The following is a 26,248-nucleotide window of genomic DNA, read 5'->3' on the forward strand; positions in this document are numbered from 1 at the left end:
ATAGAACAACAGGAGATAAGGAAGGTTCCTCCAGCAAAGAATATGTGGAGCTTTGGTGGTCCCATGGTGATGTGAGCAATACAACAGAGGTATTTAGAGAGCATCTTACAGCAAATATCCCTACAGCCACTCTGGCTGGAGCAGGATCCAAACAGACATCAAACAACAGAATTGCTGCGTTCATGGTCACCATGACAGGGATGTGTTCATTACACTCCCTGAAGATCTTATAGGCTGGACATGCCATAACATTACAGTTGGTAATTTCATAGGATCATTCAGGTTGGAAAAGGCCACTAAGATCATCTAGTCCTAACACCAAGCCATCACCACCACGCCCAAGATACCACGTCCCTCAATTTGTGTCCTGAAGCAGGAAAAAACAGTGCCAGTCCTATAAGATCCCAGGATAAGTAAAGAAAAGCTGCTAGCAGCACTAGCTCTAGTCAGCTCCTGGCCTGAGCAGCTGCCTCCAGAGGATGCTACAGGACTGTGCATGTAGAGGACAACAACAAGGACAGGCTGGGAGACCCATGTGGTGGTTTAGCTCTCAAAACAGCTCCTGCAGGGATTCAGAGCAGGGCGTTTCGGGCTAATCTCTACATCCCCTCAGGGAACCTGAAGGATTACTGCTCTACATCTGCTCACACGGTTGGGCCCCACCTTGTCAAGGCAGGGGGAAGCGCTGGCAGCCGCTCTCGGTTTGTTAATCGGTTTGGGATAAACAGCAATGGACCCTGTTCATCTTGGTGCAGCAACCTCTGACTGTCTTTGCTAGCTGGCCTGATGGCTTCTCTTGAGCCTTGCCTAGGGCTGAAGCCACAGTGCAGCTTTCTTGGATGTGTCAAGGGCTGGGGAAGGGCAGCCACAGCAGCACCTGGCCATCCCTGGCAGCTGGCCATCACTACCCTCGGGCAGTACTGTTACAGCCCAAGACAGAGTGGGAGTAGTGGAGGTCCCCAGAGCTGTGCTTTCACCTGCTAGCACATGCTCTCCCTCCCAGCCCTTTGCTAACTTCCCAGCAGAATAGGCTGCAAAAGGCCTGTATGAGCTAAGTGGTTCATGCTGTTAGCTGTGCACCAAGGTCACCCACTTGCTTTTCCTTCTGCTCTCCTCTCCCTCCTGAGCTTGCATGTCTCAAAGCTCACTGCTGTTCCAAGCACTTTCTTTATGGGATGCAATAATGAGCCTTCTTCCTTTCAGGCCCAGGAATGCTGGTTTTGAGTCCAGCTATGGCTGTGCTGGCTCCCAGGTAGTCAGTGCCATCTGCTGGCTGCTCTTTCCTTGACTACTACGAAGACACGAAAAGCTAAGTACAAGCTTCCAGTCTTATAATTTAACCATCTTCCTCCACATCCTGACTTTTTGCTGCTGAAGTCATATCCACAGGGCACATTTAAAAGATGGACATTTTCAGAAAGGGAGCATTCTTTTTAAAACATTTTATTAAATACTGCTACAAACAGGACAATACACATCAGATTCTAAGTCTAGCAGAGATGATTAATTTATAACTTAAACATAACTTAAGACTCTCACTTGAAGTCCTTTAACAGCACAATAGGTCATACTTGCAACATACATAAAAATCTGAGGCTTCTACTTTATCTGTAAATTACGTTCATAAGATTACATGCCTGCATATTTCTGACTTATTTTAAAATGTCCTGGGCCCAGATCAGGATCAGGTGTTTTAAATATATTTGCCATGAACAGCACAGAAATACCCTCAGTAAAAATTACACAACAAATTAAATATTTACATTTACACATCTGTATTACAGTGCACAATCCCATGGGGATGAGAACTTCCCATCTACTTGCTGCATTCAGAAACCAGAGTACCTAGTACAAGCACTATCATTCCAGTGCCATCAACAAAAAGTAAAGTCAAAAGGCTTTCTGGAACATGCAGCAAAAACCCAGATAATTACCTATATCATTTCAGGCATATGGGAACATCTTAAAATAAAATGACTTCAACAATAAGCCATATCAGTGGCTTCAAAGCAATTCAGAGAATGTTTTTAACCTCAATTATTTTGTTTCTGCCAGCATAACCCATATGTCTCCAAAGGAGACATCTCCAGCAGTGTAGTAAGTGATGTGAAATAATGCATGTCTTCACCTCACCTAGGTACCTCACCTAGTAGACCAGAGGAGAAACCAGTCTCCTCCTTAGGCAGCAGCTTACTATTTGCTCACCATCTGGACAAGACATGGCAAGCTCCCAGTTATGATAACTACATGATTGAATGTAGACAGTGTTTTGCCAGAAGGCCAGAGTTTTGCTCTCTGCTTGTTAGTCTTCTATGGAAATACCAGACAGCTTGAGTTCGAAATTTGAGCAATACACAAGGTGAATCATCTTGTCAGCAAGAGGTAAAAACATCTGGTCAGCTGCTGATCTGCATGCAGTTTCATTTCCTGGAAATCTCTAAGACATAAGCAAAGATGGCTTCAATTCCTGCAGAGAGAAGAACATTCCTCTATAAATTGGAAAAATTGGCACAGATTTGTACTTGCTGTCACATCAGAGGAATTCTGTATGCAACAGGAAGCAAAAATGTACCAAAGTGTTCCTACTGTTATATACCTCTAGACAGACAGCATAGCACAGTAATCCCTTAGAAGCTGAATGACAATTTCTAAATCAATAAATTTATCAGTTTCCTTAGGAACTTTGGTGCAATGGCAGAAGTCATGTTAGGTACCACAAAGCATACATTGCTGTTTTTGCAAGTGTGTAGCAATTAGTAGGCTCTGATTACTTCTGTGATTAGAAGGAAGAGAATTTGGGAATGCACCTATCTCGTGTGCTTACCTGAAACACCTGGAGTTAGACATTCTGGCTTTCAGTAGTGAGGTGCTGACAGCTGCTATAAGAACAGAAATGAAAAGTACTTTAGTGACAACTGTTCTATACCTGCTGGATTTTAGTAAAGTGATTGCAATGCTTTTCAAGCTGCTTTTTGAGACACAACTTACCTGGCAGGAGTGAATTTCTTTACTGCAAGAAGAAAAAGAAAAAAAATATTAGCATTTCAAGATGAAAGCCCTCTCTTGAAAACTTTTTTTTCTATTAAAAAATCTTATCTGAATATTTGATAAAAACCCATTTATCTAGCAACAGAAATCTCACAGCTAGTTTATTACTATATTGTCATTAGTCCCAACTCAAATTCCTGTTCACTTTCCCTGGCAGTAATTACTGATGAATAACCATTGGCTTTTTCTCCTCTAATTCTTGTTTTCTTAATTATTTTTTAACTCTTCCAGATTTTTAAATGTTTATCATAAAATCAAACATGTCATGCAGGCTTCCTGAAGGTAACATTGGGATTTGTTTACGTGAATATTTTCACTTTTTCAAAAGGCAAATGTTTGAGGTCTGGAGGTTTTTCCTCCCCACTAAACAAATTTCAGAAAGGTAAATAAAATTAATGGAAACAGTCCAATTGCTCACCTTTGCTTCGTAACCGTTTTGCAAGCCAAAAGAGGAATGATGCTGTGGCAAGCAGAGAGGTAGTGGTGGCTGCTATGCCCACAGTGACATAGCCAACTTGTTGAGAAGCTGAAAGAAGAAAAACAGCTGCAGTGAGATCAAGAGGCATGTGGTTTCCTCCTCTCTGAGAGTCTGACTGAAATCAATGAAATCATTCACAGATCTGAAATCTGCCCAAATAGAGTGAAGTTGAGCTCTTGGGACCTACAGCAAAGGCACATCAGGTGAGCCAATCATGTTCCTACTGGGGACAGGGGAAGAGCTCTTACTGCCTTGGATGGAAAGGGAGACTTTTGACCTGTAAATTTATAGCCTTGCACAGAAAAGCTCTGTGAGGAGCTCACTCAAGAAGCTATCACATCAGATTTATGAATCTACAAACTTATTTTGCTGAGAAGCAGACTGATTAATGCAAATTTTTCTATAATGTTCTACTTCTCTAGAAAAGCTCTTTATTAACATGGAAATAGCTCAGCATGAGAAATATTTTAGTTAAGAACACACAAAAAAATGCCTAAAGTCAGGCTGAGGCTTTTGGTTTTGATAAAATAAACCAAGGCTTCCCATCAAAACCCATCAGGAACGTTCCCTCCTATTTTCAAGGATCATATTCAGAGATTTCCTTAGGTTTCTTCCTTTGTGGGCTGCACTGCAAGTTCTAACTCACTGCTTGCTGTTATCCCCTCCACCGTTCCATACATCCTACTCTGGCCAGAAACCTAGTGAGATCTTTTTCTGACTAGTCACAGATAGAATACCTTCACATGTGGGCAGACTGGCACTCCAGTTTCCTGAATGACTGCACTCAAGAACATGAGATCCACTGAGATTCCATCCTTCTAGGCAGCTGAAGTGACAGGCTGTGTTATATGTGAAGTTCCCAGCACCATGTATGCAATCCATGGAGCCTTTCTCAGGAGACTTCAGTGGTTCACACTGTACAACTGAAATAAAGAAAAAAAATGGTTGAGACATAAACGACTTTCCTGTCTTTGAGCCTACTGTTTGCACTAGTAAATGTACACTTATGTATGTTCAAAATCATTTGAATGTGGGGTGAGGGCAGTTCAGAAAGCCATGAGCAGGTATTCTGAAAACAGGGCAGGTCACAGCTGAAAGCATTACAGATAGCACAGACATTAGCTTGGAGCAGGTCAGAATAACATACTCCTCTTTTAGCTGACAAGAAGAGATATCCTGTCAAGAACTAACCTCTACTGAGGCCATGATATTACCTTGTGCACTGAATCAGTGCTGGATATTTATTGAATTAAACCTGTACTCTCAGGGATAGGATTTCAGAGTATTGCACAGTAACAAGAAAACATTTTCCAACCCAATAAATCTCACCTTTGCATTTAGGGAATGGCTCTGACCACTGTCCCTGTGCCATGCACTTAATGCTGGATGGGCCCTCCAAAACGTAGCCTTCCCGGCAGTGGAAATCACACTGTGAGCCATAGGTGAGATCTGCAGAAGCACAGCTCACAGAACCTTCTTCTGGCCAGTTTACATCCTCACACCTCACAGCTGCAATGCACAGATCATAACAGCAGTCAGCTCAGAGGTCTCAGGAATTCAACATGCCAATCAATGCTGATAGCCCCAAGGGCTCAGGCAGGCATGGAAAAACGTACCTGCACAGGATGGTTGCTGCTTGTCCCAGGCCCCAGAAGACCCACACTGCAGCACGGATGGTCCTGTCAGAACAAATCCTTCCTCACAGGTGAATGCACAGGTGGTACCCCAGGTAAGCTCCTCAGGCAGATGGGAGCAGTTCAGAGAGCCATGAGTGGGCATTTGTAAAAGAGGGCAGGTCACAGCTGAAAGGATAAAAAACAGCACAGACATTAGCTTGAAGTAGGTCAGAATAAATGCTCCTCTTTCAGGTGACAAGGTGTGTCCTGCTTGGAACTCTCCCCTGCAGAGCCATAGTACTGCCCTTCACCCCTAGCAATGTCTCAGGAAACAGGAATTACAGCATGCTGCACTGTGGAGCCAGAACTCTTGAACATGTATATAAAGCATACAAGCTTTTCCTAATACTGGCTCCAGACTATGTGGTGCATTTTTGGGGTGTAAGCTCTCATTTGAAGATGAAGAGTTTCTGTCAGAACACCCCACTTCAACGGTCTGTTACCACTTCTGCTGGGAGTACAGCTCCCAAGTGTAGTTTCTCAACTTGCATTGCCATTTCCACTTTAATACAACAGGATACATGATCTTTGTCTTGAAACCTTTTGAAGAGAAATACTATAAACCTACCAGAGATGATTGTTATTATTTGACAATACTTGAATTACTCAGTTTTTTCAGACTATTTGAGCTAGTGTTAAGTTTAACAGATGATTTCTAACCCAGTAAATCTCACCTTTGCATTTAGGGAATGGCTCTGACCACTGTCCCTGTGCCATGCACTTAATGCTGGATGGGCCCTCCAAAACGTAGCCTTCCCGGCAGTGGAAATCACACTGTGAGCCATAGGTGAGATTTGCAGAAGCACAGCTCACAGAACCTTCTTCTGGCCAGTTTACATCCTCACACTTCACAGCTGCAATGCACAGATCATAACAGCAGTCAGCTCAGAGGTCTCAGGAATTCAACATGCCAATCAATGCTGATAGCCCCTCAGGCAGGCATGGAAAAACGTACCTGCACAGGACGGCTGCTCCTTGTCCCAGGCCCCAGAAGATCCACACTGCAGCACGGATGGTCCTGTCAGAGCAAATCCTTCCTCGCAGGTGAACTCACAGGTGGTACCCCAGGTAAGCTCCTCAGGCAGATGAGAGCAGTTCACAGAGCCATGAGTGGGCATTTGTAAAAGAGGGCAGGTCACAGCTGAAAGGATAAAAAACAGCACAGACATTAGCTTGGGATAAACTTAAAAAAAGCATTTTTTCTTTCCTGAAATTTAGTAACATATCTAATGCATGGAAACAGCTTTAGATATAGGCCAGAATCTCATTTTGTATCCATTAATAGAGCTCTGTAGACTTCAGTGCTGCTATGTATAATGCAGAAATCTCATCTACTATTGCTTGAGAAGCTCACCTTTGCATGATGCAAGTGTGTGAGACCAGTTTCCAGAAGGCATACAGTATACTGACTCCAGTCCATTCAGCTCATAGCCTTCTTCACACTGAGCTGTGCATGACGAGTTGTAGCTGAAGTCCTGCAATGGATGGTTGCACTCAAGGCTTCCATGATCAGGATTCTTTAGTGGATCACAAGTCTTAACTTTAAAGAAACACAAGAAGGTACATAGTCAGTCTCTTTGGCTAAGCAGGCAAATCAAGCCAGACAAACGGAACTAAGCTAGCATGACCATCACCCTGGTTGGAAAGAAGGATGTAGTAATCTTACCAAATTCACAATCTGGCCCATAGAATCCAGGGTTACACTGGCAGGTGTGATTGTTAATAGTCTCTATGCATTCTCCACGGCCACTGCAGAAAGATGGGTTGCAAGAAGCTGCAAAAAAAAAAAAAAAAAAGAAAGAAAGAAAGAAGTCCATCAAATAAAAGAATCAGCATTGGCCACTAATTAAATCTGGTCTGTGCATCATTTATCTTTCTGTCACTAAAGAAGCAGTTTGTGAAGCAAAAGAAATGCAGTAAATTTTGGTATATTAGTTAACTCTGCCATTTTACAGAAGCATTTCAGAAATCAATACCTTTGACAGACTAGCTCACAGTAAAAGGATTCCAAGGGAAACTCTAAGCCCACTTGCTCTCAGGTAGATATTAGTAGTATTTAAAATGCAAAAGGAACAATATGTGTGAGGTAGGTAGAAAACCTCAGCAGAGGCGTTCTTCCTTACCTCAGCTCTGAATTGGAAGATATCTGACTTAGATATTTTTTTTTTAACCTAGCCTTAGTAATCTCTACATAGAGTGTGTAGTTTAAAGACATGATGTTAGATTTAACCCAATGCTCTATAGTCAGCAGAGAGACAGACACCTTCAAAAGGACAATTCTTATCTAGCTCAGACAATTACTTGATGAAAGCCAACTTCTGAAAGAGCCATTTTCTCTCCACTGATTATAGTGCCTGATGGCTTGCTTAGAAAAGATGTTTTATACTCTGGGAGCTAAAAAGTAAGTGAGATCAATCTAGCTCTTAGAAAAAGAGCAATCTCAGCCCTGTGAGTAAGGATAAGTGCAGGATGTTCACAGAGTCAGGTAGTCAGCATGTAAAACTAGGTTAAACAACCCATTCCACTATCTCATCTCCACAGGGGCTCACTGAAATGGACTTTATGATACTATACCTGTATAGCACAAGGCAACCTTTTTTTTCTCACACTTCTCATCATTCCATTTGCCGTCATCCTTCCCTCTTTTGATGTAGATTTCAACACAGTCTTCGTTGTTCCCTTTGCCATTTGGTTCACCTGAAGCCCAATTTTCTGCTTCATCTGTCAGTTCTTTGTTTGTTCCGACCCAGGTCCATGTACCATTAATTTTTCTGATTCCAATCCAGTAGTAACCCGGATTGAAGGGTAAGAAGTCATTAAGATGGTTGATTTCATCCTTATTTTGAATGGCAACCATGTTAGTATACCTCTTTTTGCACCATAACTCTGCCTCTTTGTAGGTCATGTTTGTGTCTGAATAATGATATGTCCAACAATTCACCACCTCTAGTATTGTAAGCCCTAGAATGAGAAGATGGCAAAAAGTTGGTATTGGACATTTCCCAAACTCTTTCTCTAGAAAAGGATACATAAAACTTTATTATCATGGCACATCTGTCAATATCTGAAACAGCATTAAAATTTAGTGGCAAGTATTTTACAAGTAATTAACCAACAAGCTTCAAAACAGGCAAGTCACCATTAAGTATAGCAACTTCAACCTGTCAAACTATGTCCATTCATACAAAGACCTGCAGAATTCATATCACATCATAGGAGCCAATTACACTTCTGTCAGGCAATCAGGGTAAAGTGCCATTGCAGCTACAGCTTTTTCAATGTGCATCTAGCCTCAAGCCAATTCAGTCAGATTCAAAAAATATCTGTTTAATTCCAAACTCAAAACTAAGCACGCTAACCTTGCCACTCAAATAGTTTTCTGCAGACACATACACACTTACCATAAGCAAGAAGAGACAGGAACCACAGGCAATTCATTTCTCTGAGCGTTTTCTCTTTATCTTTTAAGCAGATGGCTATGAAAGATCAAAGGAACACATTTGTATAGAATATACACCACTTTTTTTTTTACTATCCAATATAAAATATTGCCTGAGCAATCTTTTCTGCATACTTTTAAAGAATTCTAAAGAATTAATTCTTGCGAGATCAACCATTTAAAACAGCTCTTAATGTCAAGATAGCTTTTAAATTTCAACAGCTCTTAAAAAAAAAAAAAAAACAAAACCATGAGCACACAATTCTCTCTCCAGTTTTCCTCTAGCTGAGACATAGAATATAATAAAACAGCCAATTTATACTCACAGGTTGTAGTTGTATTGGTGAGGTGCTGTGGAAGTCCTCTGTAATATTTCTCAGTGACTGCTCTCTGTTGCTGAGCTGCTGAACACGGACTTGAAGATAAAGCTCAGCTCAAAGTGTCTGGACTGTGTCTCCCTTGCCTTCAGTACAGCCTTTTATTCTCTCAGCCAGCCTGTTGTTCATAGTACGGGAAATTCCACATAGAAAAAATTTCTTGGAAAACCCCAGGATCACATCCTCACACATGAAGCCTGACGCTTCCCCTTGCCAATCAGCCCTCCCATGCTGTGCTGCCAAGCTGCCAAATGGTAGATTACAGCTTTACTGACGGAAGCACACAATTCCAGGATATCAGAAAGGAGCGAGAAAGTTAAGAGTTTGTTGTCTAAATAGATTCCAACTTTTCTCCTAGGAGAATGTTTTGCACCAAGCTGCTACCAGTTCTTTTGGCATCTCAGTAAGAAAGGCACTGACAATTAAAAGCTGGTTAACTAGTGCATTGAGTAAAGATTAAAATTGCAGCATTGGTCAACCTCTTCCCTGTGGGACACAGCACATTGTGCAGAATGTGGACTTAGCTTTGACCTTGGACAATACGTTCCAATATCCTCATCTCAGTAGTTACAATTCCTTACCAGGTGCATACAATATTTCAGGTGGACAAGACAATATGCTAGTCATAGACTGAATCCACCCACATTGATTGTGTATACACTGATTAATTACACTACTGCATAGTGCAGTCACATGGTGTCAGTGGTATGAAGGGACACACCTGGGTAGTCATGGACATTGTGCTAGAGCTGGTTGGTGAGGGATTATAGGCTATCCATACATCTATGTGTCCTTTTGGATACAAAGCATGTACTGCTGAGGGCTGTATGTAGGTGAACATGCTTGTTTCTCCACCCTATGCAAAGGCATGATACTTAAGATGTGTTGCAGGATCCACATTCCCCAGCAGTCCCACCTCCGGTCAATTGGAAGTGGCATTATTCCCTTGTGCCCTGACCAGTAGAGACACCTCACCCCTTGTTCCACAGTCACGTAGGGAGTGACAATGAAGACTCCAGCACATGGTTCAGTTGCTAAATTAGTATCCAGGCACAAAGACTCACCATTACAGGTAAGGTTTAGCGAGGCTCAACAATGAAAGGTCTCAACAAGTGCTGTCAGCGACAGGAGGACAGAGGGCATCATCTTTCAGATCTGTAAAACAGTTATAGTTCATACTGCACATGTTGAAACACATATTTTGAAGGCTCAGCCTGTCCTTCCAGTGGTTCTTGGATCCCCAGCTAAGATCTTAGTTGATGTCATTTCCCCTAGAAGTACTAAGTGGAGGCTCATGTTGGCTATTGGGAACAGGTTCTTCACCAGAAGGGTGGTCAGGCACTGGAACAGGCTCCCCAGGGGAAAGGGGCTTGACACTGAGCTTGCAGGAGTTGAAGTGTCTGGACAACACTCTCAGCCATGTGGTCTGATATTTGGGTGGTTCTGCATGGAGCCAGGAGCTGGGCTCAGTGATCCTTATGGATCCCTTCCAAATCAGGATATTTTATGATTCTATGTAGATCCCAACTCATCATCAGCAGCAGCAGCATCCTGGTACATACTGTATTACTCTTCATGATGCTGGCTTCCTAGCAGCAATTGATGAGCAGTATGAGTTTGAACATGGACTTTTTTATTCAGGATCACAGCCTTATGGCTTCACACTGTAAATCAGTTTCTCAGCATGTCTGAGTGAAGGAGAACTTTCACTTGGTGTTTCAAAAGCATTACTCCTTTCTGCTAACCCATCCCCTCAGGGATGGTGAGGGATATGACAGATCCAATGCACATCAGTCTTGACAGCACATTGCCACACCATATGATACAGAAAATGGGATCCATTATCTGATGGATGCACGTAGGCTATCTATAGGGTATCTCCAAGGGTAGACACATGTAGGGTATACTCGTAGTAGGTATACAGAATATACTTCAGCAGATTTTTTCCTCAAAACTGGGACAAGGCATAACGCATTCTCTTTGAACTCAGCATAACAAGTGCCTAAGAATGGAAATATATCAACCTATTTCTAAGCGAGTTACTATGTTAAGATATTCCTTTCAATACCAGCTGACAGCTTGACAGCTTAAGCTATCAGCATTCTATTCCACCTGGCGCTGCTGCTGATAAATATTACAGCAGAACAGGTAGACTGGGTAAAGGCACTAAGCAGTTTCAAGGACTACCTTTTGCTTTATTCAGAAAAGTAAAACATTTGTGAGAACCCATAGCTTGATAAATCTCTATCAATTAAGAGAAGCCATCAAAGGAAAGAGAACACAGTAAGCAGTATACAGTCAGCTGTTATTATCAAAATTGACTTTCCTAGAAGCTGCAATGAAGTCCTTGAAAGCTTGGCAAAATCAGTTAATGTTAAGAATGAGAATTAAAACCTTACACTGAATATTTGCAGGGAGAGGTGTACTTTCTAGCAGGTGTGATCTAGCACAGCTAGATTCACAGACAAACCATCAAGAAACTCCAGAAAGTCGAGGTTAACTCTTGACTTTTCTACAGCCATATTCTGTGACCTCAGGCCTGGGCCAGCCTCACTTGTTACAGCCAGACTTACAGAACATCAGGACAGGATTGATTTGTTCAGCCTCAGCTGCTCATCTGAAAATTGGAATGAAAACATTTCCTGTCTGCCAGCCTGTCTGTTAGTGCCTGTCTCCTAACAAAGTGGGACTTATACGGCGTTTGCATGGCCCATCACAGAGCAGGGAAAATTTCATGGGGTTTGTTAAGTGTTGAACTAATACAAATGATGTTTTGAGAGGGCAGTCAGTTTCTTTTCTTAAAATATTGATCAGCTGTTATAATTGTAGGCATAGAGGAATTATAAGCAATTCCAGAACAGTTTATATCCTCTCCAGATCCAGGAGGAAAAAAATCCTTTACACATTCCTGGAGATTCACTGCCTCAAATTGTGTTATGAGCTTCCTACTGGTAAAAGCTCATTCTTCTCTCAGCAGAAGCTCTGAAGTTGAGTGGAGGAAACTATATCAGAATTGTTTTCACCAGCGGAATCTCCAGGGGAAGGAAGAGTGTGTTTCACAGTTTACAATAGTCTTCCTTTACAAGGACTGCTCGAGACCTCTTGTCTGCAGTAGATAAAAAAACCACCCACACAAAAAAAAACCCTAAAAAACACCACTCCAGCCCCAGAGCAATATGTCTTTAAAGACTCTCACTTAAAATAGAATGCCTCTTTTTGTTGGCAGCATTCCCCCGTGCATCACCGACATGGGGCTCTTTTTCTTTTTTTTTTTTCCCAGGAATTCTTTAATCCAAGGATAATATTATCTCATTTCGATGTAATGGAATACAAATACAAATGTTAAAGTTTCACACACACACACACACAAAAGAGGAAAAAAAAGAGAAAAAAAAAGTGTTTTTACAAGCACAAAACTCAGAGGTTAAAATCTCATTAAAGTTAAAGGCACTTAAAAACTTCAGCTCCTGTGTTACTCAGGAAGACTGGGATTCTTGCGAGTGAAAGCTCATGTTGAACTGTAAGCTTTATAGATATTATAGGAAAAAATGTACATCTGATGCAAGTGTGTCTTTTCAACTGCAGGTACTCAAGCCAGAAATGCCATCCAGCCTGCCTCTCATTTCATTGTTGATTCTCATTTGCACTCTTTCTTCCTTGAGTAATTGATTTGGGAACTTAATAAAGAACATCATTTCTTGCACTGCTCTGAGCTGAGTGCAGTTGTTTGCTCCCACCTTGTCCTTACATGAACGCAGACACAGTTCCATGAAATTAATCCAATTCCTCTGTCAAAAAAAAAAAAAAAAAAAAAAGGGAGAGTACATCTAAATTAAGTCAAGCTTTTAGAAATGTTCTCATTCTTATGAGCTCCAGGCCTTCATTTCCACAACTGAAAAACTAGCTATTTTAAAGTGAACCGGAATACTCCAGAGTACCTATTTTCCATTACAGATATAGATACATATTAAGGATTAGCTAACAGAAACTAATTTTCTATTTGGACAGTAGAGTTGATAACACGCTACATGAAATAACAGGCAAGCAAAAGCTATATAGACAAATTAGGAGTAAGAATAAGTAAAACCACTCAGGTCCTCTATTCAAAGAGGGACTGCCACTGACAGAGGACATGTCAAATGTAATTTCTTTCTACATACAGAAAAGTTAGCAGACACTCACTGCAAGAGTGCTATGCAGTGGGAAAAGAGAACAGGTCAGAGTGGATCTGGAGTGAAGATTCCTCTAGGTTTGTTATATATGATCAAATTAGTGTTTAAGGATCCAACCAAATTATCTCTTGATAATTACTTTTGAGAGTGTGTATCAGAAGGCTGACGAAAAGCAAATATTGTCTCTCTACATCAAGAAAGAGGAAAGAGAAAGGTAATTAGAAGCCAACTTCTCCACACAACTACCTAGAACGATACTTGAACTTGGAAAATACTATGGAAAGCAATTGAAATATGCAATAAAATCCTGAGCAACACAGTCAATACGTTATTTAAAACTCGAGCAAAGTTCTATTTATTCTTGTTTTTTTTTTAAAGAATTGAGGACCATACTGTACTCCTGACACCCTGCACTATTTTCAAATGAGAAAATACGAGAAAAAGTTTTATTTCTTACTGACACTCTCATTTTGTTTGCCTGACCTGCAAGCATATTGCAAGTAATCTTCTCAACTACCAGTTCTTGATGCATTGCAGTTCCAGTAATGTGTGTTCAGAAAATAGAGCAAAAAGTGCAACATGTATAACTGTTTTAATCACTCCTCCAGCCAGAAAAGAATGATAGACAGCAGAAATCTACTTGATCTGAAGTATATATGGTGTGTTAGAGTATTTAGGAGGAATTCAGTGTACATTTCTTTATGCCCACTTGGTGTATAAGAAATAGGGGTTGGATTGATACGTAGTGATAGAACTGTAAAGGACATTTTTTTAGATGCTAAAGCCTTTTCTAGATACAGTGCTAGAACAGAAGTTCTTCGTGGAGACATTCCTTCCTCTGGAGATTTAAGTCTTGGCTTGGGAAAGATTTGTCAGTGTCTTTATCAGGAGCTTATGGAAATGGAAGGCAGTTAAAGTTATTTTAAATGATTAAAAGTCTTAATTGAATTTGCTATTACTACAAAAATAAGACAGATACAAGATACTTTAGGTTCTCAGATAACTTGAGTATATACATGTAAATACAGACATAGACTCAGACTTTTTTGGCTATGTCTTAAAAGAATGGTTCTTTACCTCTAAGGTTTCACCTGCATTTATACATGTATAAGCTAGCCTTCCTCTTAAAGCATGTTAACTATGCTTTTATGTCATGACAAAATAGAGAATTAAATAACTGTGAGCAACTCAGTTCCATTTCTTGCATAGAAGGCGTATTTGTCATTCAAATATGAAATATTTCACATGTATTTATGTCAAAATAGTTTGTATGGTAGACATTTATCCCATGGCAAAGAGTTGTAAAATTATATACAATTTTGAAGTCCTGGAAAAAAACTCCAGTCTTCCTCTTCGTTCCATAGAAGAGGAAAGCTGTAGCCAGCCTTGAGGGGAAAAGGCGTTCTGGTGCCAGTAGTGAAGGTGTTTCCTGTTTAGACAGGAGCTTGAAACACTAATTATTTAGAAATTCAGAGACAAAAGGGCTAATGTACATGTTTTCCCTGAAGTCTTGATGGGAAGAAAAGATTATTTCTGAAGGCATACTCATCCCTCAGCCTCCGTCTCATTAAGTGTGAATAGAGTAGGTAATACAACTACTGCTACAAAGTAAGCTGGAATTTGTCAGGATGCCTAAGACAGTCTCCATTCTGTCTGGAGCAAAATCCCAGGAGACAAAAATCTTATCTCTTCTTATTTCGGGAACTCTCTGATGTGACTCATAACGCTCAATTTCCTCTAAGCCAGCCAAAATTCACATTCATCAATCCAGCCAGAGGCTGGATCATCACTTGCACTGGCAAGGTGTGATTCAGTCCACTGAAATAGAAAGCTGAGTGCAGGAGCAGAGGAAACAACTTGCTGAGTGACAGAGCACCTCACGCCTTCAGTTAGGATAAAAGTGAGGCTGGTCTTAACACCTAGAACTTAGTTCCTTGTGGTTACAGGTGGAGCTGATACCATGCTGAACACGATTATCTGCTGGATCCTATGGCAGTGGCTTGGAGCCTTCCCACCCTCCATACATAAGGATGGATGAATGACTTTGATCCATGCACAGATCAAGCAGTGTTAATTTTACTGCCTGGGTCCATTCCATACTCCCATGCCCTCAGCAGGGGAGATGCCTGAGCATAAGATACTGGAAGGGATAATGGTTGCGAGGACAACAACTAAACTTTTGGCAAATGAGAGGAGTAAAAAAGTTGTTTCAGGATTAAGAGATCAAGTAGGCAGCTGGTTCTTATGAAAGTGGTCTTTGTGTGAAATGTTTTCTCTACATTTCTCCCACAAAGACTGTAGGAATAGTCGGAAAAGTAATGAGTCTTTTCAAGCCTTCTGACTTCCTCGGTTCCCAGAAAATACCGTTTTGATTTATTAGATTGCAGATGAATTAGCAGTAGCACTGGAACGCTGATGTAACTTTCCATTCTCTGTCTGCAGTATTATGAAGGAGAAACAACAAAAACAGATGAAAGCAGTGACTTCCCTTGCTCACTTAACATATCCCACCATTGATTTAAGATACTCAAGCTTCAGGTCTGTTCTTTTCAGTGCTTAAATCAGTTTTAGGTATATTTCCATACACTTTGGGACATAGTATTTAATGTGTTTCAGTCCACAGCTAAATCTCTTAGATAATACTTCAATACCACAACTTCTCAGGTTTCTGTAGATCCTTTCAGCCTAAATTACACATCCCGTGAGTTCTACTGCTTTAGGAAGAAATATCTGCTAAACGAGCTTCAGATAGGGTCTGTACAAATAGTTCAGTCTTTTTTTTTTATGGGAAACAAGAAGTAAATAAACTCAGCTAGTGTTATCTGCAGAAAATTATAGCCAAATTTTTGAAGTATCTAGAAGTTTTGGATTCTGGAGTCTGAAGATGCTTTGGGTGATGCTGGCCTTCATATTTAAGTCTCTACATTTAAACACTATCATTAAAGTCAAATGTCATTTATAAAACCAAGCAGCAGAAAGAATTGTCACCCAAGCATCAGCCATACTGTGAAATGAGATCTTACCACTTAGTATCTGAAATCTTTGAAGCAATGTTCCTTGCAGTTGCAGCAAGAACAGCTGTGCAGCAATGAGAATCTGACCCAGGATCAGCTGGCAAAGGCTGATACCATTCACTGTAGTCATGACTTTCCTCAAATCACAAGATAACAGGATTTCTTGAACTAAGTACTCATTCAAGAACACTCTACCCACTTCACCACAAGGCTGCTGTCACTATAACATCTGTGCATTATTTGAAGAAAGAAGTAGATGTCCACTAGCTGGATAAGTAACTTTATGTTAAACCAATGTTTAACATAGGATCACTATGGAGGATAACTTGAGGCATATAGCCTTTGTTTTAAGAGTAAAGAAGTTCACTGCTAACACTGAAAACAATGGTATTAAGTTCCATGCTCTTATTGTTTCCCGTACAAATAACATTGCCACAAGGCTTTTTAAAGTTCCTGTTAGCTGGTATCAAGGTCACTTGAACATTGTTTATTTAGTGGGCCAGAAAACAATACTTCAACTTTCCAGTGATGTGTTTGCTCTTCCACCACTTCTACATTTCTTGACTCATCAGGAAATGTGGGTATCATCTACCCCGAAGTTGCTCCACTTCATGGAAAGGCAACAGAGTATTGACTAGACTCAATCTTTTGATGTGCTTTTTATACTCCAGTCTAAAGAGCAATGCACACAAAGACAGTTTTCTCAAATAAAAGCAAGGACGGATTCTCATTCCACCATCCTCGATGCAAATTTAGCCTTCTTGGTGCAAATTATTTAGTTTGATATTTTTTTCCTTTTGGGGTAAATTATATCAATAGCCATTTATTCATCTTTTATAATCACATCTGATTGTGATCATAGCAGAGTCTGGTTCTTTATAATCAGTTTAGAATACTTTCATAATAGGTATCGGATCAATGGGAAGTGAAGGGATTATTACCTATCATCTGTAAAATAATACCAGACCTGAAAGAAATGTTCTTACTTGAAGCAGGTATGAGTTCATCTTATTTGTACTTCTTCTAAGTGACAAAATCCATGTTAGACTGTATAAGCTACAAAAGACAAGTTACTCTATTGTCAAAATGTAAGAAAATATCTAGGTTTAAGTAAGTTGGGAGTGCAGTTGCTCTATGTTCTATGGAGTCAAAGACTTAGGTTTATTTAAAGCTTAAGTCAAAGGAGATCTGTACTCTCTTCATTAATAAAAATGAGAGCAGACACACTTGCTTTTTCCCAATCAATCCATACCCAGAATTCTGCAAGTAAGTCTTTGTACAATTATATTCACATTCATCTTCTTCATTCTGTTTTTTATCTTTGATCTAGAGTATTGCACACACAATACCATGACTAAGAAGGGACAGAATGTCTCCCTGCAGCAGTGTCTTCCCAGCTACCTGGGAAGCAGCAGCAGCTAGAAAAGCTCACAAAATGGGATGGACTTTTTGTAAGTGCCAGGTAAGCACAGGAGCTGATTGTAAGCCTTCTGTACACAAATGGATAAAGTTAGTACAAAATCCAAATGGATACAAACCATCTGTGAGCAAATTAAAACTAGATATTAGGGATGAATTTCCAGTCAGCAGAGCAATGAGGTTATAGAAAAGAGCAGAAATTTTAAAAACGTGATGGTTTTGATACAAATATTGTTTAGTTTCTGAAAGGGATTGTATGAGAGCATTATCCAGAAAAGTCAAACATAAAGGATCCTGCAGACACCCTGTACAATCCTGCATCCTGGAGGTTGCCTTGCATTCTTCTGTGCACAGACATACACAGCCAATACATACACAGATCCAGAAGATGATTATATGCAGAGAGATAATGTTATTACCCTGTATTTGATCTGGCTTTCAGTGCTAATCTGAGGAGCTGGTAAGCAATGGTTGTTGAAGGAAAATCTTCATTCAAAGCCTATTAAAACAAGTGGGCCATGCAGCAAAGCAGACCTGTGGCCCCAGGTGTCCATGACATGTATAGGGTACAACAGTATTTCATTTGCACGAGATAAAGAATTTTAGAGAACAGCTGAAAGTCAACCCTCATTTTATTTTCTCTCTTGTATGAGAGGTACACATGATGGAAATCACCTACTTCAAAAATCTTTTCTTAATGCTTTCCTGTAATACAAAAACAGATGAAACACATAGTTACATCTTGTGCACTCCTGTCACAGAACTCAATAAAAGGAAAAATTTATAATGCTGAACTTCAAATTGATTGTTTCCCTTTTCCTGATTCTGATAACCTGGATTGGCCTAATGGCTTGAGAGAATCCTGTGATGAACTCCTTAGTTGTGCTGCAACACAGTAAGTATACACAGCTGTATACTTAACACAATTGTTTAACACTAACATTTATTTTCTTGTACTCTTGTAAAATAAGATTTGAAGTGGGGTTTGTTTGGTTGGTTGCTGTTTTTCTTTTTGTTTTTGTTTTTCTTTTTTTTTTCCTGTTGGAATGAAAGGTTACATTTGATATTAAAACACAAGTCAGCATCCTTCTTTTATGATGTTATGCAAGTTAACTAGGATGGTCTGAGCATTGAAAACAAGCTAGAAATAACAGATTTGAGACCCACACCATAGAAAGAATCTTCTTTTTTGGCAGGATAAACCAGCTCCATGTTTCTGCTGGCAGATGGCTTCTGATACCTCAGCTTGTTGCATTACAACTGAAGTACGGCCACATCTTCCTCCCCATCCCTCATGTCAATCCACATAAACAAAGTGACAGTTGACTACTAGTTAACAGCAGCCCTCAGAAACTCTACTCATGGCCAAATTATCTTTTAATTACAGATATAATACCATAAATCTTCATGCACAAGTTACCCAGTTCAACTTTCTACCTAGGCTTTTCCAGTGGTCCTTTTTGTTACTAGGTTACTCAAGAAGGGAAGCCAGTGTGCTTTCTTTGTAATCAGCAGCTGTTGGGTACTTAACTTTTCAGCTTAGTAATGTTAGTTGAAGACTGAAAAACACAGAACAAAGAAATGCAGGGGAAAGCAGTCATCTCAGACACTCAACCCTCTGAATGGTACAGAGGCAAAATGAAATTTAGTCTCAGAGGTGGACTCTTGACACTCAACCCAGGACAAGAGCTGAAATGCTGCACACAGTGTTTTGCCTGAACTTTAAAAGAACATTCATGTCTATTCCAATTGAAAAATACTGTTGCTGACTACACAGAATTGAACTGGACTAATGACAGTAGAAGCTCTCAAGCTATTTTCGGTGGAGACGCTCTTTTGTGAACACCTAATCTTTGCATACACAAAAACATTTAAATGGGAAGTCCATTTATGCAGCCACTGGCACACAAGCCAAAAGGAAGAATAACAACAACAACAAACAGATAGGCAAACAATTCTTCATTGATTTCACAGTAATCCTGGAGCTTAAATTCACCCTGTTTTGTACATGTACATTTTTTATTTAAGGGCAGGGTTAGTAAGAGATTCAACCCTTCTGCTTTCATAAATAAAAGTTTTAGGAATCCAGATAGCAGGGTCTTAAATAGCCATCTCATGTACCGTTATAGCAAAAGAAAAGAGAAGAAAAGAGAAGAAAAGAGAAGAAAAGAGAAGAAAAGAGAAGAAAAGAGAAGGAATACTGGGTTCGTATGCACTAGTTCAATCAGTAACTTGGTTTGGATGCGCCAGTTTCAGTCTGATAACAGCTAGACACGTAAGCAGTCACACTCAAGCACCATTAAACCCAACAGTTCAATACACTGAATAATACAGTGCAATACTGGCACAAACCAAGCCAACATACGAATAGGGGAATTTTACAAGACTTGTAGATGATAGGAAATGCATACATGGTGACACTTTATGGTCATTTGGGTCCAATCCAAAGCCTGCAAATCATTATGGAAAGCAAGCCCAGCATGTAACACAGAAGAAAAAAACAAAATGTGTTGGAACATTTACTCTTATAGTCTGGATACAACTAAAAAACGAAAAAAACCCAGTGCCTTATTTTAATCATCACCCCATCCATTCTCTGCTATTCAGTTTGAGATATTTATGATTCTTTTCCTCAGAACAATGGTTTTAGGACAACATGGTAAAGACACGATATGTCACCTGGCCAAGAAAAAAAGAAAATTTTCATTTTTCAGAAAGTACTGCTGAAAACTCTGCCACAATTAGATATGAGTAAGCCCATTACAAAAGGAAAGTCCCTTTCTGCAGGAGTCGGCCTGTCTCTGGTTTGAGACCCCTGCTGCCCTATGCCATCCTCTTTGCACTCCTGAGGCCCACAAAGTGACGCAGTAGGAATTACCAACAACAGGGGTTTTCTCTTTAGCCTTGAATCCAACAGGAAACTCCTATACCCCAACATGGCATAGGAAACTACTCTTGGCTAAGGTGTGTGCTTAAGAAGACAAAAGCATTAAGAGGAACGTAACAAAGTTCAGCTTTGCCTGTTTCTACTCAAACTTAACTCAGGTCAAGGCCAGACACCTGTTCTTGTTATTAAGTACAAATCACTTTAAAGCTTAGCCTGACTGAGGTGTGCCATAAGGATTTCTACTGCCATCTCCACCCTTGCTCATCAGCATTGCTATTGTTTATTGCTAGCTCTTTCTGTGTATCACAACCGATGCGGGGCAACGCTTTTTTCCAGAGCCAAGATTGCACAACACACCTCTGTGCTCATGGGAAGGAAATATCCTATTCCAGTTAAAAATAATGAGGTTTTTTTTTTTTTTCAAACAAGCAATTCCTACAAAGTCTTCTAAGCTCTAACTTCAACAAGAGAAACATGAGATCATCATCAAATATCACATCAGATCAGTAGACAAAACAACTAACAAGCAAGCTATATACAGAGAAACTATCAAAACAAAAACCATGCCTTTTAGACTGAGTGACACACACTTAAAAGGCTACCACTACCATAACCCAGCAGGCCTTACTACTGGACTGGACAAATTTGAACAAAGCAAGCTTAAGCAGCCATCGTCTCAGCTACATCAGATTCTCTCCCATCTCCCAGGTGACTAGTGATAGGATAACGGCCTTGGGTTGCACCTAGGAAGGTTCAGGTTTTCAAGACCACGATGCCAGTGGTTTACATCCTGGTTCTTACCACAGTGTTCCTGTTATCTCTGCATTAGTGCTATATCTTGCAGGTGTCAGGACTACTGGTTTGCATAAGCAATTGCTTTATGTCTACAGTGTCAACCCCTGCCTCTTTTCTTCCTACCCTAGCAAATTCTTTTTGCTATATAATTCCATTTCTGTTCTAGGGTCTTAGCAAAATATTTACCTTCCTCCACTCTCTGCTGCAGTCAATGCTTCTTCCACACTTCATAGCTATTCCCAGTTTGCCTACATCCTCACATAAGACATTTCAACATGAGGCAGACTATCAGACCCACGAAAATCAGAGGATCACGAACAGCTGTTTGATCCATGCTAGGTTTGACAACCAGGAAGTTAGTTTCTCCCATAGCTTGGAGAACGCACTACCACAGGATGTGTCATTTTGGGTGACCAAATGTAGGGGTTTCACGTGATCCCAAATTCTTTTGATGTTAGTTTCCACTTGCTTGTGCTCATCAATATAGGTGCAACAACTGGTATTGATTAGGGTGCAACCCCCACTTCCCATATAAGCGATTAATATATCTAATGCCATTCTATTTTGGAGGACTACTTGCTTTAATGAATTTACGTAGCCTTGCAAGTGCTTCAGCCATTGCATTTGCTATTATTTCCATTTCTGCTGAAATATTTACAATAGCTCTCTAGCTGGGCTACCCTCAGAGTAGTAATAAAAGCCTTTATAAAACTATGATATCCAGTATTATATCTTACCAAAGGGTTATCAACACCCGAGGTGCTTTAAAAATCCCATCTTGTGGAGCCAGATATCCTCCCATGCAATGTTCTTTCCAAAGATCAGGAAAAGACTTTCTGTCCCTACCATCTCCACACAGCCACCAGTATCCTGCTCCCAATTTGCACTGACTATGAAGCTATGGCACCTATGCAATTGGGATCTTTCCCTTCAAAAAGAGAACTGAAAAACTTCCCAGACCAGAGAATATTGTTGCAGGAACCTCAAACCTTGGAATTACTTCCTGCAGCAACACCTTGGTTATTTCTTTGGTTTTACTGGTCCTGCAGGGGAATGCTTCTGGCCACCCTGAAAAGGTATTGGTTAGTGCTAGCATATAATGAAACCCCCCTTTTTTTGGAATTTCCAAAAATCAATTTGCCACTGTTGCCCTGGAAGGTTCCCTTTCCCAATAGGCCCCACTTGTACCCTGTTTCTGGTACCAGGATCATACAATTACTTTGTTCAAATATTTATGAGTGCCTGTTTCCCCAGTATGTTTTATTACGTTCCCTCAGAATCACTAAAGGGTACAACAACGTGTCTATTTGGGTATGCAGCCATCTGTCAGCTTGCTCCCTTCCCTTTTAAATCATTAATTAGATTCCTATCCTGTCTAGAATACTTTACAGGTTCTGACTCAGGTTAAAAGACTTAAAGTTTACAAGCCAGTTCACTAATTTTTTTCCCTTCAGCTGCCTGTTTTGCCACGTGATTCACCATCTTATTTCCAATTTCCTGTGTAGTGTTACCTTTCTGATGTCCTCTACAATGTATAATAGCCATGCTCTTTGGTAGATTTACATCATGCTGAATTTGTTTTCCATGTGTGTGAGCAATCCTTGCACTTTCCAGATGGTACCATGAGTGTGTATCACCCCAAATGCATATTTAGCATCTGTCCACATATTTAAGGCTCTTGTCAAGGCAATTATTTCAGCCTTCGGAGCAGAATTCCCCACAGGTAATGGTTTTGTCCTTGTCTCACAAAATTGCTTCCATCGATGAATCCAGGAATTGCCAGCATCATTCAGTGATTCCTCCTGTAGGTCTGACTGACTGGCATAGACAGTCTCCAAGCAGCCATGCACTCCTGGCTCTGAGGTAGCTCCACTTCGGTGCCCTTGGTGCTCAGCAAAATGATTTCTTCCTTCTGGATTTCTGTTGAGAAACTTGATAACCATTTAAACCAAGAAATTCAGCAAACTCGCAGTCCACTGAACACAGTCCTCTTTTTGTTACTGTGGCATCCACATACTGCAGCAAAGTTCCACGTTGGGTGGAGGAACCCAGTCTCAGGCTCATGAGCTGACTGGTTCTCAAAAATCACTGGGCTGTTCTCACAACCCTGGGTAAAACTGTCCAGGTTGAGTCTTTCCTCTCCATACTGGGGTTTTCCTACTCAAAGGCAAATAACTTCAGACTTTCTTTGGCAAAATCAGTCAGAACAAGGCATGCTTCAAATCCAGAACAGTAAACCCCACCTACTCATTCCTTACTTTGGTTAATAAAGTGTAAGGATTTGCCACCACTACATGTATATTTTCAACAATTCTATTAATTGACCTCAAATCTTGTACCAAATCATAGCTCTTGCTGTCCAATTTTCACTGTCAAGACTAGGGTGTTGCATCAATTAATAATCCGAACTCCAAAAAGTTTCTATTATTTCTTTTATCTTTCTACAGTCTTGTATCCTTAGAGGTGCACTGCTTTACCCTGATGGGGCTGGTTCCCGCTTTTAACTTAACTTCTATTGGGGCTGCATTTTTGGTTCTGCCAGGCGTCGCCAGTGCCTACATGCCTGGGTGTAAACAATTCAAGATTTCTTTAACTTCTGGGGGTACAACATTGGGTTTTTTTTCCCAGTTTGGGAAACTTCCCAGGTTCTGTCATTCCGTCTTTCAGCTTTTGCAATCAGAGATGGTTCCCTTCCCCCTCAGCTTGAGACAGCTTCTTCACCAATATCCCATTTCCCTGTTATTTGCACACTGCTTTCAGTGCAGTGGAAGCAGAACCCTCCCTGGGTCCTTCCAGGCACCCTGTACCTCTTCCCCAAGGGGGTCTCTGGGTCCTCGGGCCCTGATTTAGCGCAGCAACAGTAGCAACTGCTATTGTTCTTCCCAGTTTCTTTCTTTCATTAATATCCTCAATCAGATTTTTCCAGATCCCTCACCTCTATTCTCGGTCCTTACATCCCTGTTACATCTTGTTCATCTCTGCCTTCCTCAACCTGTGCTTTTTCCAAATCTTTTTTTCCTCCCTTCTCTCTCCCCCCCCCCTACTTTCCAAACTTTCATAATTACAAACACTACTACATATTTCAGTTTCACCTTTACCCCCCTCCCATTTGTAAGTAACACACTGTCTACTTCTTCTACCTCTTGCTATGGGGGTGTTCTCATGCCAGCATCTACCTGCCTTGGCCAGTGCAGATCACAAACTCTAATATCTCAAACTCACTGTTATTCCTTAAGTCTTTCGCCATTTTTTCCCCAATTCCACTACTCGTACCCTCAATTACACTTCCATATACCATTAAAACATTTTGTCCCACTCCCTTCAAGACCCACGAGTCAAGCAATACAGTTCTTCAATTTCTACAAACATTGAGCACTTGGTCTGACAATTAGAATGATGATAACTGGTCCCATTACTTCATTTATATTCCTGGTTTCTTACTCAATATTCCCTGCACTTCTACACCTCCTGTAGGACATCTCCTCATGACTTACAGATTCCCCTCCAATCTAAACCTACCTGGTCCGCTGGTTGTTCTTGTGTGTTCCTACAGTGTTCAGGTTAGGGGAGGGAGTATTTCTGAGAAATCTTGGGGTGTGCCCATGGGGTCCCCTCCCTCCAGCTGGTCCCACAGCCGAACAGAGTGCCTCCTTCCTGGCTTGCCAAAATTGATGTGTGGAATCAAACTCTATAACCCACATAAGGTTATAAAGCAGGTATGTTTATTATGGCACCAGGTGCGAGGGGAATTGCTCCTCAGAACTTGCACATCAAACCGCCTATTCATCACCTATTTAATACACAAAATCATACATTTGCATAAGATTACACAAAAGGTGGATTGAGCTTGCTTAAAGAGTCCCAATAACTCATCATAATATTTCTATTAGTTCGGGGAAATCATTATACTATGTCCCACCTCTGTGCATATGCATGCTGCTCTCTGGTCATCCTGGGCAGGGGTCTCCTCCAAATCTTCCTCATGAAGGCTTCCTGGTGTACTTCTCACCTTTGCTCAGTGGTTTTTGAGACCATAGTGCCAGTGCTGACTGGTTTACATCCTGGTTCTTACTACAAGGTTCTTGTTGTGTCTGCATACGTGCTATGGTCTTGCAGGTGTCAGACCAATGGTTTGCATAAGCGATTTTGCTTTATGCCTACGTGTCAACATGGTTATTGAACATGGTGGTGACTGGGTTGACAGTTGGACTGGATGATCCGAGAAGTCTTTTCCAATCTTAATGATTCTGTAATGCACCTCACCGACAGATTTTGTTACATTCCCTGCCACACTTTGTCCACGCAGAACTGCAAAGATGGCAGGCTTGGGCTCCTAATTATTGCCCTTTCTCACCTTCTCGCTCTCAGAGGTTTAATTAGCAGGAATTGGCTTAGTTTACCAGTACTTTGATCATTTATTTCTTTCCTCACAGTAATTACGCTAGCCTGTACCCAAAAAGGTAACTAAAAGTTGTTTCTAAAATAACAAAACATTACAAATCTTCATTGAGACTTCAGAAAGTAACTCAGTTGACAATTTTCCCTAAGTAAGAACCAAACAAACCATAAGACAGCTTCTCGTATAACAACCACATTTGTCTTGTGAAGCATCTCCAGTACTGCGCTCAGCTGGCACTCTTCTGGGAGCGACTTTTTACACAATCTGATTGTGACAGGAGAAGGCTGAATGGCGTAAAACTACAAGAGGAGAGACTGAGGTGAGGGAATTTTTCACTCAGAGCAGTGAGGAGCTGGCAGTGCTGCCCAGACCTGCGGGTGCCCCATTCCTGGAGGTGCTCTGGGCAGCCTGAGCACACTGGGCAGGAGTGGGGCTCAATGATCTTTTAGGTCCCTTCCAACCCCACCACTCTGCGGTTCTATGGTTCTCTCTGCTTCGCTAACAGTTTTATTTGTGGTACGCTTCAGCGTTAATAATGACGCGC

General features: G+C 40.8%; 1 protein-coding gene across 2 annotated transcripts; it reads right to left on the reverse strand.

The window, feature by feature from the left end:
- Positions 1-1,427: 1,427 nt before the first annotated feature.
- Positions 1,428-26,201, reverse strand: SELE (selectin E). 2 transcript variants are annotated; one of them, XM_090146070.1, is made up of 16 exons: positions 25,225-26,201; positions 10,083-10,173; positions 8,968-9,136; positions 8,604-8,678; positions 7,777-8,163; positions 6,869-6,976; positions 6,557-6,742; positions 6,158-6,343; positions 5,877-6,056; positions 5,143-5,328; positions 4,856-5,035; positions 4,264-4,449; positions 3,467-3,574; positions 2,989-3,010; positions 2,825-2,879; positions 1,428-2,467 (listed from the first exon to the last, which is right to left on the reverse strand). In XM_090146070.1, the coding sequence occupies exons 4-15, from the start codon at positions 8,638-8,640 to the stop codon at positions 2,840-2,842; spliced, it is 1,806 nt and encodes a 601-aa protein (XP_090002196.1). In that variant the 5' UTR covers positions 8,641-8,678; positions 8,968-9,136; positions 10,083-10,173; positions 25,225-26,201; the 3' UTR covers positions 1,428-2,467; positions 2,825-2,839. The 2 variants fall into 2 exon arrangements, with proteins under 2 accessions (XP_090002196.1, XP_031451518.2); XM_031595658.2 differs by lacking the exons at positions 10,083-10,173; positions 25,225-26,201 and having other exon boundaries at positions 8,968-9,139.
- Positions 26,202-26,248: the final 47 nt, after the last annotated feature.

The sequence above is a fragment of the Phasianus colchicus genome, chromosome 9 (assembly GCF_987193195.1).
Source record: "Phasianus colchicus chromosome 9, bPhaCol1.hap1.1, whole genome shotgun sequence".
Taxonomy (NCBI): domain Eukaryota; kingdom Metazoa; phylum Chordata; class Aves; order Galliformes; family Phasianidae; genus Phasianus; species Phasianus colchicus.